Source organism: Lithobates pipiens, unplaced genomic scaffold (assembly GCF_037356315.1).
Source record: "Lithobates pipiens isolate NorthernLeopardFrog02 unplaced genomic scaffold, aLitPip1_a1.2 Scaffold_23, whole genome shotgun sequence".
Taxonomy (NCBI): domain Eukaryota; kingdom Metazoa; phylum Chordata; class Amphibia; order Anura; family Ranidae; genus Lithobates; species Lithobates pipiens.
In genome coordinates this window covers 187,255,299-187,272,765 of record NW_027507785.1, presented here as the reverse complement: position 1 = coordinate 187,272,765, position 17,467 = coordinate 187,255,299, and the positions used below count along the sequence as shown (strand labels likewise).

At 39.5% G+C, this 17,467-nt stretch overlaps 1 protein-coding gene across 2 annotated transcripts in view; it reads left to right on the top strand.

The window, feature by feature from the left end:
* KCNT2 (potassium sodium-activated channel subfamily T member 2) overlaps positions 1 to 17,467 on the top strand; it is a 1,477,061-nt gene that overhangs the window by 576,581 nt on the left and 883,013 nt on the right. For both annotated transcript variants that reach the window (XM_077452683.1, XM_077452682.1), the window contains exons 10-13: positions 759 to 923; positions 3,608 to 3,744; positions 9,487 to 9,550; positions 14,071 to 14,179. In XM_077452683.1, coding sequence (XP_077308809.1) covers positions 759 to 923; positions 3,608 to 3,744; positions 9,487 to 9,550; positions 14,071 to 14,179 — 475 coding nt within the window. The remainder of the gene's footprint in view (positions 1 to 758; positions 924 to 3,607; positions 3,745 to 9,486; positions 9,551 to 14,070; positions 14,180 to 17,467) is intronic.

The following is a 17,467-nucleotide window of genomic DNA, read 5'->3' as shown; positions in this document are numbered from 1 at the left end:
GAGTTGAGGGAAAGATGGATGGTGCTAAATACAGGGATATTCTTGAGTAAAATCTGTACCACTGTGTATTTGCGGCTAGGACGGAGGTTCACCTTCCAGCAGGACAATGACCCCAAACACACTGCTAAAGCAACACTTGAGTGGTTTAAGGGGAAACATAAATGTGTTGGAATGGCCTAGTCAAAGCCCAGACCTTAGTCTGTGGTTAGACTTAAAGATGATTGTTGTTCACAAGCGCAAAACACCCAAATTGAAGGAGCTGGAGCAGTTTTGCAAGGAGGAATGGGCAAAAATCCCAGTGGCAAGATGTGGCAAGCTCATAGAGACTTATCCAAAGCAACTTGGAGCTGTGATAGCTGCAAAAGGTGGCTCTACAAATTATTGATTTTAGCGGGGTGAATAGTTATGCACATTGACTTTTTCTGTTATTTTGTCCTATTTGTTGTTTGCTTCACAATAAAAATTAAAAAAATCTTCAAATTTGTGGGCATGTTCTGTAAATTAAATGATGTAAATACTCAATCAGTTCATGTTAATTCCAGGTTGTGAGGCAAGAAAACATGAATAATGCCAAGGGGCGGGGTGAATACGTTTGCAAGGCACTGTATGTAGATTGTACTTGTTTCTATAGATGTACAGTATAGTTTTCTCATTCACAAATACTGTTTTCACATCATAGCACAAAATATCCATCAGTGACCTAGATTTTTATGGTGGTAAATGTACAGTATATTTTCTTCACTCTTTTAATCTCTTAGTTTGAACAGCTGGCATATCTGTGGATGGAAAGGCAAAAATCAGGTGGAAATTACAGCCGTTACCGAGCACAAACAGAAAAACATGTCGTCTTATGTGTTAGCTCCTTAAAAATTGATCTGTTAATGGATTTCTTGAATGAGTTCTATGCACACCCAAGACTGCAGGTAAAGACTTATTAAAACTTTATACTGAGTAAAATGTTTAACACCTTAAAGTGTATGTCAAGGCAAATAAAAAATAAAATAAAAAAACACTGTATTTTTTTCCTTTCCTGGAAATACAGAAACATACTCTTAATCTCCTCCACAGCTAATTTTCTACTGTAGACTGAAAACATACAGAATTTTGTGTACTATGTGTTGTCAGTCTGTCTCCATCTCCAAAGCATAGGCACTAATTAACGTATAGTTCCAGGATAAGAACTGATCGGGTTATACAGGAAGTGTGTAGCGGACACATGGAGGACCGAAATTTCTGAAAAGATTAATAGGATTTTTTTGCAATTATAAAACAAACATACAAAAAATGCTAACAGTGTATTTAACACATCATAGGTTTGCAAATAGGGTGTGGCCATACACAACATGTGAGTAGACACAGCTCACAGAGCTCCCCCTGCAGATCTTGAAAAGATCCTTCCCCCAGCCAAACTACTGGACCAATTCACCTACAAGCAGTTTGTGATCATCCAGGTAACTACCCTTTATATGGACAAGCTGACTTGTACTCGTGATGACCTGCAAAAATAAGGAGAAAGCCATGGCCTTGGAGTCCCAAACCGATACCCAGCCAACCCTTCCACAATGTACCCCCAGAGAAGTGGACAAGCCCAAGGACACAATGCATAAAACTGGCAAGGTCTCCTACCTGACAGTTAAGGATTGGAATATGCTGTTTTATGCCTAGAAAACTGAGGACTTTGGGCTGAAGGGGGAGGTTTCCTTGCTGAAATTAGGGAATGTACAAGAGCAGCTGAAAGACATATAAGTGACTTAGAGGACAAGAAGCCTCCCCTGATTAGTGAGGCTCACTTCATTGCACAACTGGAAAAGGCTAATCTAAAATCTGAGTACACTAAAAATAGGCTTTTAGAGTCTGCAAAAGATATGTGACTGGGGTGGAGGTTCACCTTCCAGCATGACAACCACTCTAAACATACAGCCAGAGCTACAATGGAATGTTTTAGATCAAAGCATATTCATATGTTAAAATTGCCCAGACCTAAATCCAATTGAGAATCTGTGGCAAGAATTGCTGTTCACAGACGCTTTCCATCCAACCTGACAGAGCTTGAGCTATTTTGCAAAGAAGAATGGGAAAAACTCTAGATCTGCAAAGATGGTAACGACATACCCAAAAATACTTGCAGCTGTAATTGCAGTGAAAGGTGGTTCTACAAAGTATTGACTCGGGGGGGCTGAATACAAATGCACGTCACATTTTTCACATTTTTTTGTAAAAAAAAAATTGAAAAGCATTTATCATTTTCCTTCCACTTCCCAATTCAATGCCACTTTGTGTTGGTCTATCACAGGGATCTTCAAACTACAGCCCTCCAGTTGTAACAAAACTACACGTCCATGAGGCATTGTAAAACTCTGTGTAAAATGGTGAATTATCTTTATTACACGTCCAGCTTGACAATTTAAAGAGGATGTAAACTCTCCCACTCTGATGCTTCTTTTCATTTAGTCCATTATAATAAGTAATTATCAAACTATAGCCACTGTAATCCAGCCCAAATCGCAAACTTAAAAAAAACTTGTTTCCAGGGGTTAGGCAGCGCCATCTTAAGTATTGTTTTCTGAGTCCACAGTGGAGTGTATTTCCTCCCTTACATAGAGCACTTCCTGTACTGTTAACCAAGCCTTCTTCTCAATCCAACGTTTCTATGGCAACTCTGCTTCCATGTTCATAGCTGACTTGTTTTATTTCATAGTATTTACTTGTGCTGATATCTAATGTTTGCCTTTGTCAGTCTTATCAGCTTCAGCTGATAAGACTGCAGTGATGGCCAAGTTTACACTGCATGGCATGTCACATGGTCACATGGAGTCTAGAAGGAAGCTCTGAATGACTCTGCAGCCTGCTGGGAGTTGTGTGCCATAGGAAGTCCTGATAACAGATAGATAAGACATAGAGAGTGTGCCGTAAATCAGGGGAGATCTGGGCATGCTTAGTGACTTCATTCTAAAGAACAAAAAGGATTACAATAATACTAAGCAAGTAAGGAGATATCTACAAGCAGTGTTCATTAGGGATTTTTATGCTGATTTACAGTACATGGGACAAAGTTGTGGTGGAGGGTTTACAACCACTTTAAGTGTACAGCATACTGTATATCTAAAACCTGATGGGCCATAGTGTTTGATGCTTCTACGGTGATAGCCATGATCTTCCAGGTCTTGCTTGGGTTGAGTGCGAGTGGCTTCCCCTCCTTTAGAGGTTCTAAAATTAAGACTAAGTCTGATTTTATAGGTGCTCTAGTGGAAGAGCAAAAGAAACATACAGTTGATAGACATCTTGTTCAGACACATGAGGCATACTTTAAATATTTGTGTTACAAAGCCAATAAGAGGACAAAAAAGGGCAGGAGATCATCGACTAAAACAGCACCCCTTGGACACTTCTACAGTGGGTCTGGCTTAAAACTCAATTTTACAACAATTAAATCAAATATTGGATTGGTGGACATAGTTATATTCAATTTACATTAGTTGTAACTGTCTTGCCAACATTTACTTGAATAACTCAGCTTCTGAACTTCTAATATTTTGTATGGTTTTACATAAATAAACAAATCATTGGTGTTACACATGTAAATAATTGTAAACTTTCTGTGTAACAGGATTACTATGTGGTGATATTGTGTCCAACAGAGATGGATGTCCAGGTTAGACGCATTCTTCAGATTCCCATGTGGTCTCAAAGAGTTATCTACCTACAGGGTTCAGCCCTTAAAGATCAGGATTTATTAAGAGCCAAGTAAGTAAATCACTTAAAAAGAAGTTACATAAAACAATGCAGTTCTAGCTTTCTTCAATTGAACATTAAATTAGCTGACCTAAACCAAGTAATGTTTATTGATACTGTCTTGTTGTGATTGATTGGGTTATTTCAAGTTTCAGCCGGTATGTATTTTTTATATTTATGGTGTGCCACACAAAGACTGGTCTGTCCCTTCTTTAAATAGTCAGCTGTATTAAGTGGAAGTTGAATTGTCTTTTATCTTATTAGTGAAAATAGGTGAATAGCTCATCAGACCTCTACGTAAGTGATGGCGCCAAAAGTAAATATAATATATATGCGTACCTAATTAAAATGGAAGCTTGACACATTAAAGCTTGGGTTACAAGGAAAACATACTTTATATGAAATACCAGCTTAACATCAATTAAGCAGAAAGCATTTAACATACTTTGCTGTTCCTCTCATTTTTCCAGGCGATTTGCTCTGTACTGTGCCCACATGAGTCATTCACCTACAATCGGAATACCACGGTCATTCAAAAACATCACAGGAAGTTAGCTTTTTGAAGTTTGCAGTAACATACAGTCACACAGATTCACGGCTTAAAAAGCGGTTCCATTTTATCTTTAGAATTGTTATACATGACATGAAATGAGCTGGATCAAAAGTGTCAATTATCCGTAAGCATGCCTGCTACTATTTCTTATCTGCCTTAGGATATTCCCATTATTTTGTACATTGTATGTACCCAGTATTTCCCCATTAAAAAAAACAAAAACAAAAAACATTTTAAATGTTTTAACAAAGACCATTATGATGCATCCTATAAGGTTTAGTTTATACAAAACCTTTTAAGTTGCTCATACTCCACTAGATTTAAGTAACACAATTTCTGTGGATGTGCATGCACTGTTAATTCTCTAGATAATTGTATAGTTAACCTACTTTGGACTAAGCTGAGCTTTATCTTTGTGAAGGCATGCAGGAGAAAATACTTCATGACTTCCACAATGAACCAAAGAATTCTGTGTAAATTGTTACCATAGAATTACAAAAAAAAATATTTAGTTTCAGCTCTAATAAGCCAAATGGATGTTAAAAGGGATATATTCCTTCTCTCTGATAAATAATGTAGAAGAGTATTCCAGCAAGCACTATGATACTCTGTTCCCATGGCACAACATTCAGATGTCTTCTGCTCTTTACTGTATGACTAGAACTATACTGTAGTAAATAACTCTACTGTAGTAAATATACAAACATGCAATTTAAAGTGTATCGCTGAGCAAAAAATATTTTTCTAGATTTAGAGAGAGTCTAGGAGGAGTTAAACCCACTAAGCAGCTTCACCACCACTGTTTGTACTGGTAACCACTGCCACTGAGAATTGTTTTAAATGTTAAGCCCCATACTGTACACACTATCAGATTTTCTGCTGATTTTTTTTCCTTCGGATTTACCAAAACCATATAATATGAGGTCAAACCTTAGGAGTTTCAATTTGTATGCAATCAGGCAAGCCCTTGCACTACATGGTTTTGGTAAATCTGAAGACAAAAATCAGCAGAAAATCTAGTCTATCTAATCTATAGTGTTAATGGGGCCTTAGCCCTTGTACACACGGTCGGACACTCCGACGGAAAATGTCCGATTGGACCGTGTTATCGGATAATCCGACCATGTGTGGGCTCCATCGGACTGTTTACGTCGGAATATCCGACCGACAACGTTTTAGAGATGGGCTAAAAAAATTTCCGACAACATGGTCCGATGGGACTTTGTCCTATCGTTTGTAGAGAATTCCGATCAGACAAAGTGCCACGCATGCTCAGATCAAATTCCTAGACAAAAGCTATTGGCTACTAGCCTGAACGTAGTCCCGTCGTAACGAAATAACATCACCACGTTCTGAACGATCGGATTTTCCGACAACTTTGTCAGACTGCGTGTATGCAACACAAGTTTCGGACAAAATCCGTCGGACAAAATCCAACGGATTTTGTTGTCGGAATGTCCGACCATGTGTACAAGGGCTTAGAGTTGTTCCCATGACAAAGGTTAGGGGGAAATCCTCCAATGGGAACACCTATTTCAGGGACAACTAAAAGAGGAGAGAACTCTGGGAGAGTACCTCTAACTTCCTGTTGTGTCACTGGGACAAGAAGTGAAGGTAAATGTTCCCAATGGTACACAGACACTTTGACAACTGAGTCAAATATGTATTGAAGATAAGTCTTTGGGGTTTATTTACTAAAGCCAAATCCACTATGCACTGCAAGTGCACTTGGAAATAAAGTCCCTGTAGAGCCGAGGGGGATATGCAAGGAAAATAAAAAACAGCATTTTTAGCTTGCACATGATTGGAGGATAAAATCAGCAGAGCTTCCCCTCATTTCAGATCTACCACTTAGATTTCGAGTGACTGCACTACCAAGTGCACTTGCAGTGCAAAGTGGATTTACCTTTCTTAAATAACCCCCTTTGTAAAGTAAAGCAAAATATATAGGGTTTTGAGCTTAACTTCCATATCACATGCAGACCAAGCAATAATGCTAAAGTGACAGAGATGTTTGTTTAAATTTAACCACTTAAAGACCAGACTGTTTCATTCCCTTCCTGCACAGGCCATTTTTCAGTATTCAGCAATGTCACACTTTGTATGACAAGTACTTATGCAATGTGGCACCCAAATTAGTTTTATATATATATATATATATATATATATATATATATATATATATATTAGTTAAGTTTAGTTAAATATATATTTTTTTTAAATCAGCACAAGGTATGGTACTTACACTACATTGTCAGAAGTATTGGGACGCCTGCCTTTAGACCCACATAAACTTTAATGGCATCCCAGTCTTAGTCAGTAGGGTTCACTATTTAGTTTGTCTACCCTTTGCAGCTATAACAGCTTCAACTCTTCTGGGAAAGATGTCCACAAGGTTTAGGAGTGTGTCTATGGGAATGTTTAACCATTCTTCCAGAAGTGCATTTGTGAGGTCAGGCACTGATGTTGGGTGAGAAAGCCTGGCTCGCAGTCTCCATTCGAAATCCTCCCAAAAGCGGTTCTATCGGGTTGAGGTCAGAGGTTGTAGTGGGGCAGGCTAGCCAAGTTCCTCCACTCCAAACTCGCTAATCCATGTCTTTATGGACCTTGCTTTGTGCACTGGTCTAAATCATTTGGTGGAGGGGGGATTATGGTGTGGGATTGTTTTTCAGGGGTTGGCCCCTTAGTTCCAGTGAAGGGAACTCTTAAGGGATCAGTATACTAAGACATTTTGGACAATTTCCTGCTCCCAACTTTGTGGGAACATTTTGGGATGGCCCTTCCTGTTCAAACAAGGTCCACAAAAACATGGATGAGCGAGTTTGAGGTGAAGGAACTTGACTGGCTTGCACAAAGTCCTGACCTCAACCCCGATAGAACACTTTTGTGATGAACTACAGTGGAGACTGCGGGCCAGGCCTTCTCATCCAACATCAGTGCCTGAAGTTCTTGTGCATGTAAAGGCAGGCATCCCGATACTTTTTACAATATAGTGTATATTGAATCATTTTTCTGCTCCACCCTAACCATGCAGCTGTGATCCCCCAATGCAATGGGTGTTATTATGAGTATTAATACAAATGGTAATACTGCTATTTTACATGACATTTTCTTCTGCTGAATGGGGAAAGTTCAGGAATTCATATGAACTCCCAAACAGCCAAGGTTTGATTCAAACCTAAAGTTTGAACCTAATACCAATTAAACAGGCATTCTATCAACATTATATACTCTTTTAAATCGAATAAAATGCATAAAGGTAAATAACGTTTTGCAGATCCCAATTTTCTGTTATTTACCGTATATATGCCATTCATGCCCTTAATGTGACAGTACATAGTCACCCATATCCAAGAGATTGAGATTTCAGGATGTTTGCTCATTACGCTGCAATACTTCTAAAACAAAGCACATATTTTGGCATATACAGTAGATGTAGCACATGCTTTGTCATATACAGACCCTTTTTAGGAAACAAAAACTGATTTTGCACTAGTGATGAGAGAAACAGGCAAAGTTGGCCACCATCTCTTGCAAGGTACCCTCTCAGTGTTGAGGGCATGTGGCCTGGCATTGTTCAGGAGAGGGGGGGAAATGCATGTGCATTGCTTCCCTTTTTGGGCATCCAGCTTGAATGTCTAGTATCAATTTTAACGGGGGGCTCCACACTTTTTTTAAAGGAATAGTAGACCCCCCTGTTCAGTTTGCAGCAGAACTCCCAAACAGGAGAAAGGTTCTGCCCCGAACAGTGAACTCCAAAGTGCCTATTTTGAAGTTAAAAAGAAGGGGTTATGGTGGTCCGCGTACTGCCTTGGGAGACATGCATGAACGCATTTTTTTTTCATGAGCAGTGATTTTAATGATGCTCAAAGTACAACAATAAAAATGAAAAATTCCTTTAAATATAGTACGGGGGGGGGGGGGGGTGTTGTCTCCTTAGTCTGCATCTAGTGGTGCAAGTGGCACATCTGTAGCTATATATAGAACATGCTGCAGCAAAAAATTACATTTCTAAATTAATGAAAACAAGTCTAATCACATTTAAATTGACTTGCGGTTGCAATTGCCAGCTCCTAGCTATTAAAAATACACAATTTGTTTCTTTACTATTTTTTTACCAACAAATGTCTTTTTCTTTATTTTTTATTCAGCTGTCATCAAGGATGCCCTTTGACAGCTGATAACTCATCGATTGTTAAGGATGTCGCGGACGGCTTCCTCCCCCCCCCCCTCCTTAACAACCAACTTTTACTGCGCCCTGATGCCCAATCACGGTGCAGAATGCACTGTATTTTTTTTTTATGCATTGCAGGGCATTCAGCGGGGCTAACACCCTGCAAATTTGGGTGTTTCCCAACCAGGGCAAAAAGCCAATGTTCCATATGCAAAATTAGTCCAAAATGTTCTTTACTTGTAACTCGAAGTGCCAATAGTTCAAATCACATGGTGGCAGTAAAGCAAAGTTTTGAATGATCATGTTCTTGTCAAACTGACAGAACATGGTTGTTTGAAATGTTGCTTTACTGATAAAATATGGTTTATACTATTAGCACTTGGAGTTACAAGTTTAACAAGTAAAGAACATTTTGGACCAATTTTGTACTATACATCCTCTTATTTCTCTATAGGTGAGCAGTGAGTATGGAGATATAGGGCTCTTTCACACGGGGCGAATCAGTGATGATCCAGCCCATGGATATCCTCTTGTTCAGCGGGGAGTGCTCCATCAATCCCCGCTGAGCAGGAAGAGGACAGGTCCATCTCTGCACACTGCGCAGGGACGAACCTGTCAGAGCCTTATGGGAGATCAGATGACGATGGACCGCACAGTCCGTCGTCATCCGATCCAATGACGGATGGAAAAGTAGGTTTTTCCTCCGTCACACTTTTTCGGATCAGGGTGGGTCGGATGTCAGCTGACATCAGCTGACATCCGACGCTCCATAGATCTCTATGGAGCATCCGTTCAGGTCCACTTGAAAAACTGACAGGCGGACCTGAACGGATCGGCCATGTGAAAGATGCCTAACACGTTTCAGTACTGGATAACATGTTATGGCAAAGGCTTTAGATCTCTAGCCCTTGTTTACCCTTTGTTATCTTACTGTATCTCAGCTTATAAAAATGACTCTGTTAAGACCTGTTTGGCTAGACTAGTCTTTTACTCTCATTTTTAGCTCAATACTTTTTTCTGTTCTTAGGATGGATGATGCAGAGGCATGCTTTATATTGAGCAGCAGATGTGAAGAAGACAGGACAGCAGCTGTAAGTAGAACTAGTGACATACAAACTCTTTAATATATATGGAGACCAATCCACAGTTTTTGTTTTGTAATAAATGTACTGTATATATCAGGTCTGCCAGGAGATTCCAACCGTCACTCTGGTTTCCTGACCGGTAGTCTTGTTATCCTAGTATCAGGTGGAGGGATGGTTGAAATCCTGCAGCCAGGATTAGGGGAGCACAATAAAAGGTGCAAACAGCCTAAAAACGAACCACCAATTGAATAACTCACGATTGATAGAGTCCAAAGACTGGAACCAGGTGGCAGAAAGGACAATCCTAAACTATCCAAGTCAGTGAACCAAGGCAGAAGTACACAGGATCAGCCAGAAGGTGGCATCAGCAATAGGCAGGGTCAGCAACAAGTTCAGCGTAAATCCAAGGGGTAATCCAAGAAGCAGAGTCAGGAACAAGCAAAGTCAGCAACCAGAAACACAATAACATACACCGACGAGAACGAATAGTAACCTATACTAGGGCAAAGACAGGAAGGGGAAGTGATGATTTATAGGTCACTAAATCATGTGACTGCCTACAGCTGGACACTGGGTGGAGCCAGGGTCCAAGATCAAGGACCAGGGGATAACAGGGGCTCCACACAGAAGGAAGTTCCCCAGTGGCTCAGGCAATAGGGAACCATCCACAGAACACCAGGTCCCATGCCGTGACAGTATATATATATTCTCCACATTATTCTTACAATAAGCCTAGGTAGAAGAGTTGTGGTGTGCTGTATGAGCACTATCAGGGGTCACAGAGGACAAGATCAATACACTTGTTAATATCCATATGGCATGAACATTATTATTTCAATGAGAGTTTTAAAACTTTGAAACAGAAATATCATACAATCCCAAGAATAAAATCTGGTGTTGTTACTTTAATAAAATCTGTAGAGTTGTAGTAAAGTTCCAAAATGTTAATGTTAAATGATTTAAATGTTAAAAACTATACAGAAAAGAATCTGCCTGCCTTCACAAATTTTTGCTCCTAAACTAACATCAAAATTATTTTTTAGGGATCCTTTGATCGCCTAAAACCAGTATACAAGTTGGGAGGACCAGCTGCTTGCCCCCCATGCGGAGGCAAATAGGTAGCAGATAAGCCTCACCATTACTACTTGCATTTTCTCCTGAACATTGGGGGTAATAGAGAACGTGGTCTCACTTTGCATTCCCGTCCTCTAAACTGTAATTCTTTGCCCAACATAGTGCAGTCATTTATTTTGCACAAGTCAATAAATCTACTTGTTTTGACAGGGTAGAATCCTGTCTATCTAATGGTGTATTTTTGCCATTGCACCTGAGTTTTCCCCTGTAATGTCTTTTGCCATAGAGTGATTTGTGCTGGATACTTATTCTCTGTGTCCTTTTGAGTTTGCAGCTGTTATTTCTAATTAGCTACTGGGAAAAAGAAGAGTGGAATTTAAAGGCAATTCTTTTGCTTTTACCAAACATTTCTGTTTGACTATTGCCCTGTACACACGGTTGGAAATTCCGATGAAAAAGTCAGATCAGATTATGTTGTCGGAAAATCCAATCGTGTGTGGGCTCTATCGGACCTTTTCTGTCGGATTTTCTGACACACAAAGTTTGAGAGCAGGATCTAAAATTTTCCGACAACAAAATCTGATCGCATAAATTCTGATCGTGTGTAGACCATTCCGACGGATAAAGTGCCACGCATGCTCGGAATAGACGAAAGCTATTGGCTACTGGCCCGTTTATAGTCCCGGCGTACATGTTTTATGTCACGTCATTCAAAACGATCAGATTTTCCGATAACTTTGTCCGACCGTGTGTATGCAACACATGTTTTGGACAAAATCCGTTGAAAAAAATCTGATGGATTTCGTTGTCAGAATGTCCGACCATGTGGGCATATGACTTCTTCTTGCCTTGCACAGGCCAGAATTAGTTTGCCCATATCTGTTGCATCTGACCTATAGACTGTGTGTATATATATATATATATATACACAAACACACACACACACTGTATCTGTTAAAACCGATAAATAATAATTAACTATTATATATCATCTATGTATTAATTTGTCTAGTCCCTATAGATCAGTTAATCTATTAAAACTCTGAGCGCATGCTACTGTTAATATCACAATAATACAAAGTTAGCTGTGAAACCAAACACATGGTTTATGATTAATCAAGACTCATTTATTTCCCAAGTAAATAAGAAAGCTAACATGTATTAAAAGGAGTTACAAGATTACATAGCACACAATCAAAACACAATACAATAATATACTTAGCACATCCTATTGGTTGGCCTTGTGATGGAATAAGAGAGAGCTCTGTTTGAAACATTCCCTTTTGACAAACACACCTCATCCACACCGCATCCCATTGCCTGCCCAACTTTGGTTGTGGACGAATCACAGTGTCTCTGGGGTGTCTCCTACACCAGGTTAATTTCTGACCGTCTTGCCATCATTGGCCTCTGGGGGGCAGTGTATGTCCATAAATTGCAATTAATCCGACTGGGGTCAAATCTTGGGGTTCGATCTCCGGTTCCCCACCTCCTTCATTATCTCTGCCAGTTAAGTTCTTCTTTGAAGCTTGCTTGAATCAGGGATTCTCATAGACAGATCGGAGTCAGCATTGTCATGCAGAGTAGCTCTCATAGATAGATTGGAGCCTCTAGTTTCATGTAAAATAGAGGTTTAACTGGCTACATTCCAACTGGGAGTGAGAGCCAATCTATGGATCCCAGAAATATTACATGAATTCATATTGAATCCAACAGTATCTCACAAAAGTGAGTACACCCCTCACATTTTTATAAATATTTTATTATATCTTTTCATGTGACAACACTGAAGAAATTACACTTTGCTACAATGTAAAGTAGCAAGTGTACAGCTTGTATAACGCTGGCAGAAAAAGTGAGTACACCCCCTAGTGAAAATGTCCAAATTGGGCCCAAAGTGTCAATATTTTGTGTGGCCACTATTATTTTCCAGGACTGCCTTAACCCTCTTGGATATGGAGTTCATCAGAGCTTTAGAGTTTGCCACTAGAGTCCTCTTGCACTCCTCCATGACGAAATCATGAAGCTGGTGGATGTTAGAGACATTGTGCTTCTCCACCTTCTGTTTAAGGATGCCCCATAGATGCTCAATAGGGTTTAGGTCTGGAGAAATGCTTGGTCAGTCCATAACCTTTATCCTCAGCTTCTTTAGCAAGACAGTGGTCATCTTGGAGGTGTGTTTGGGGTCGTCATAATGTTGGAATACTGCCCTGCGGCCCAGTCTGCAAAGGGAGGGGATCATGCTCTGCTTCAGTATGTCACAGTACATGTTGGCATTCATGGTTCCCTCAATGAACTGTAGCTCCCCAGTGCCGGCAGCACTCATGCAGCCCCAGACCATGACACTCCCACCAATATGCTTGTTTTTGTACTCCTCACCTGGTTGCCACCACACATGCTTGACACCATCTGAGCCAAATAAGTTTATCTTGGTCTCATCAGATGACAGGACATGGTTCCAGTAAGCTATGTCCTTAGTCTGCTTGTCTTCAGCAAAAAGTCTGCGGGCTTAATTGTGCATCATCTTTAGAAGAGGCTTCCTCCTGGCAATACAGACCAATTCGATGCAGTGTACAGCGTATAGTCTGAGCACTGACAGGCTGACCCCCTACCCCTTAAACCTCTGCAGCAATGCTGGCAGCACTCATATGTCCATTTTCCAAAGACAACCTCTGCATATGACGCTGAGCACATGCACTCAACTTCTTTGGTTGACCATGGCGAGGCCTGTTTTGAATGAAACCTGTCCTGCTAAACAGCTTTATGGTCTTGGCCACCGTGCTGCAGCTCAGTTTCAGGGTCTTGGCAATCTCCTTATAGCCTATGCCATCTTTATGTAGAGCAACAATTCTTTTTTTCAGATCCTCAGAGAGTTCTTTGCCATGGGGTGCCATGTCGAACTTCCAGTGACCGGTATGAGAGAGTGAGAGCGATAACATCAAATTTAACACACCTGCTCCCCATTCACACCTGAGACCTTGTAACACTAATGAGTCACATGACACCGGGGAGAGAAAATGGCTAATTGGGCCCAATTTGGAAATTTTTACTTAAGCGTGTGCTTACTTTGTTGCCAGCAGTTTAGACATTAATGGGCGTGTTGAGTTATTTTGAGGGGAAGGCAAATTTACACTGTTATACAAGCTGTACACTCACAACTTTAAATTGTATCATAGCAAGGTGTAATTTCTTCAGTGTTGTCACATGGAAAGATTTAATATAATAATTACAAAAATGTGAGGGGTGTACTCACTTCTATAAGAAACTGTGTATATATATATATATATATATATATATATATATATATATATATATATATATACCTTCATAGTTAGCACTGTTAATATTGTTTGTGCGTTTTGTTTTTTAAAGCTTTTAATGCTGTGAAATTTGCTTGAGTAATAATGTGTTAACTTTTAATGAACATATGCTAATTTCCGTTTTCTATTTAGGACCATCAAACAATATTAAGGGCCTGGGCAGTAAAAGATTTTGCTCCAAATTGCCCTTTGTATGTTCAGATATTGAAACCAGAGAACAAATTTCATGTCAAATTTGCAGGTAATGTTAATTTTTCCTAGATCTTTAATACTCATCAACTAAAACATATTCATGGTTATATTTACTACTATGTTTAAAAAAAAAAATTATGATTGAAATATTTTACTTACTTTCTTTCCATTAATAAAATGACATGCCATCCACAGGTTGTACAAAGAAATAAACGTAACTGCTTGATCAACCCCCTCTTACTCGAGCAGAAATTGGACGCCTACTCAGTTTTACTTGGGCTGCCAACAATAATGCAGGCAGAACTGAGCAAGTTTATTAGAAAGACAACCATATTTTTTAAACTCATTGCTAGGTTTGCACTCAGTATTAATTGTTTGTCTGTAAACTAAAAAAATTTGTATAAACATTTAAATGTTTGTTTCAATCGTTTTTATTAAGCTTTAGGTACAAAAATAACATACAAAGATCTGAACATCCAATTGTCTTGGCATATATGCAACTGTATATTTGTGATATAGAATATTAGAGAGAGAAACAATTTTACATATTGTGTACACTATCACAATGTTCAGACATTCATCAAAAACCTTGGTAAATGTGTTAACTGATTGGATATTCTTCCACTGTTAGTTCAAAAAAATTGTGGTGTATAGTAAATGGGGGAAAAAAAGCAAACAAACAATATAAAGGAAAATAAACAAGAATCCTCTATACTAGCCTGTGAATTGTTTCCATGGTGACCAGTTATTTTCATATTTCAGTAAGCTACCTTCCTTATATGCTAATATCCGTTCATACTCCATTATTGAGTTCATTCTGAGTACTATATCCCTGATGAGTGGGGTTTCTGGAGATTTCAAGTTGCTCATTACTATAAATCTTGCTGCCAAGAAAATGTGCGTAATCACTGGTCTAAATTTTATGTGGATCTCATTTAGATTGATACTCAAGATGGCTTGTTCTATCTTAGGATGCACTAGAGTACCCATTACTTTGGATATCAGTTGAAAAACCTCTGCCCAGAAGAGTTGTAATTTTGGGCATGACCACAACATATGCACTAATGTTCCCACTCTTCCACAACCTCTCCAGCATAAGTTGGAGGTTTCCCTAGAAAATGTGGATGTAATGTATGGGGTGAAATACCATTGCAGCAAGATCTTTAACATTAATTCTTCATAATTCGAGCATCTGGAATACATGTGAATGTGTTTAATTGCAGTCTTCCACTGAAGATCTGTAAATTCTTTACTTATTTCCTTTTCCCAATTTATAAATTGTTTAGGCTTGGTAAAGGCGTCCTTTGATTTTAGGGAATTGTATATCATTGAAATGCCCCTTTTTTTGGCAAAGCTGGACTGAGTATACATCCAAACTTTTTCTATAACTGGAACATAGGGGGATTTAATGGTTTGGAAGTATGAGGCTAGCTGTGTATACGTCAAAAACTCTGAGTCCGGGAGTTGAAATTTCTTTTGTAGTGTTTCAAATGGAAACATTTTGTCCCCCCTGACTATATCTGCCCATGTCATCACATTATGTTGTACCCACTGACTTAATCATATATTAGATATTGTCCACTTGGTGGTTTCTATTGGTATAGAAATGTTTTTGGTCAGGTAGAATTCATTACCCTTGATTACAAGTTTCTTCCATGCCTGGGCTGTGGCCTGTATAGTGGGATGATCTAGGATTACATTGTGCTTATCTATACATGCTGCCATAAAGAACGCCATAGGGGGTACGTTTTTCAGCCACGCCAATTCCAGTCGGCACCAGGGTTTAGCAATTGGACTAACAAACCAATTCCGCGACTGGTCCAGAATAACTGCAGTGTAATAATCTTTCAACACTGGTAATCCCATTCCACCCGTTGTTTTATGTCTATGTTGCATAATAGGGGAGCATCTTGATCTCTTTCCTGCCCATACAAAACTCAGTAATTGTTTCTGTAAGGTGGATAGGAAAGAGCGCGGGATCGGAATTGCCAGTGCCCTGAAGTACTAAATGAGTTTGGGGAGTACGAACATCTTATACGCTGCTATGCGGCCTGACCAAGTAAAGTAGAACTTTTGAAGCTTACTTATGTCTTGTTGGAAATTGTTTATTAATGGGACATAATTATTCTGAAACAAGTTTGTAGTGGGGAAAGTGAGATTTATACCCAGGTATGTTACATGGGTTTTTGTCCAAGGGTATAGGAAGTTCCTTGCAAGATTCAATTCTGATGGTTTATCTATATGCATTCCCAAAATGTGCAATTTAGAGGCATTAATCTTATAGTAAGATACTTTACTAAAGTGGTTTAGTACAGCATGTGCAGCTGGTAGGGAAACAGTCGGGTTGGACAATGACAAAATTACATCGTCTGCGAATAACGAAATTTTGAATTGTCCCTCCTATGTATGTATTTCTGCTATATTTGGGTCCTCTCTTATTTTCTCCACTAGTGGCTCAATAAGGAGTGTGAATATAATAGGGGATAAGGGTCACCCCTGCCTGGTTCCGTTTGTTATGTCAAATGGCTTCGAAAATAGGCCTTCGGTGTAAACATGTGTCGACGAGGATGAATAAAGAGCTAGTATGGCATTCTGCATCGGGCCCTCTAAACCAAATTTTGTCAACACCCCACGTAGGTTACCCAAATGGACCCTATCAAAAGCCTTCTCTGCATCCAATGATAGGAGCAGAGAAGGCTCTTTTTTCTGATCAACCAGGTGCATGAGGTTCACCATTCTCCTAGTTGCATCTGTGGTCTGCCGGCCCGACACGAATCCCACCTGGTCATAATTATTTATTTTTTATTGTATTTTTTATTAAATTTCAAGAAAAGGATACAAAAAGAAAACAGAAAATTGATGCCGAACATGTAATACAATTTAGAGTGTTAATTGAAAAGGTATATAACAGATGTTAAAACCATAGACATAACGCTACAATGCTACAAAATTCACAAGAGCAAAATAATTCAACTGTATAGACCAGAGAGGGTGGAAAGGGGGAGGGAGACCCAGGGAGCATGCAGCACAAACAAAAACAATATTTCACATAAAAGGAATTGTTGATCTCTGGATCCAGTGTCAGTGGGGTCCCCAGGGGCCCAAACTGAGAAACCAGGATGCCTTAGGGAGAACCCACCTAGGAGGGGGAAGAGTGGGGAGAAAGGGAGGGAGCACCATGGAGTCGCAAAAAGAACAAGCTGACAAAACTAGAGAGACATAATATTTAGCCCCTATACTTAAAAGTGTGCTGCACTACTGGAGGGATAGTGAAATGGTACCTGGGTTAAGCTTCGACTGATCCCACAAGTCTCAAGTCTTGGAAAATTGAGGAAGT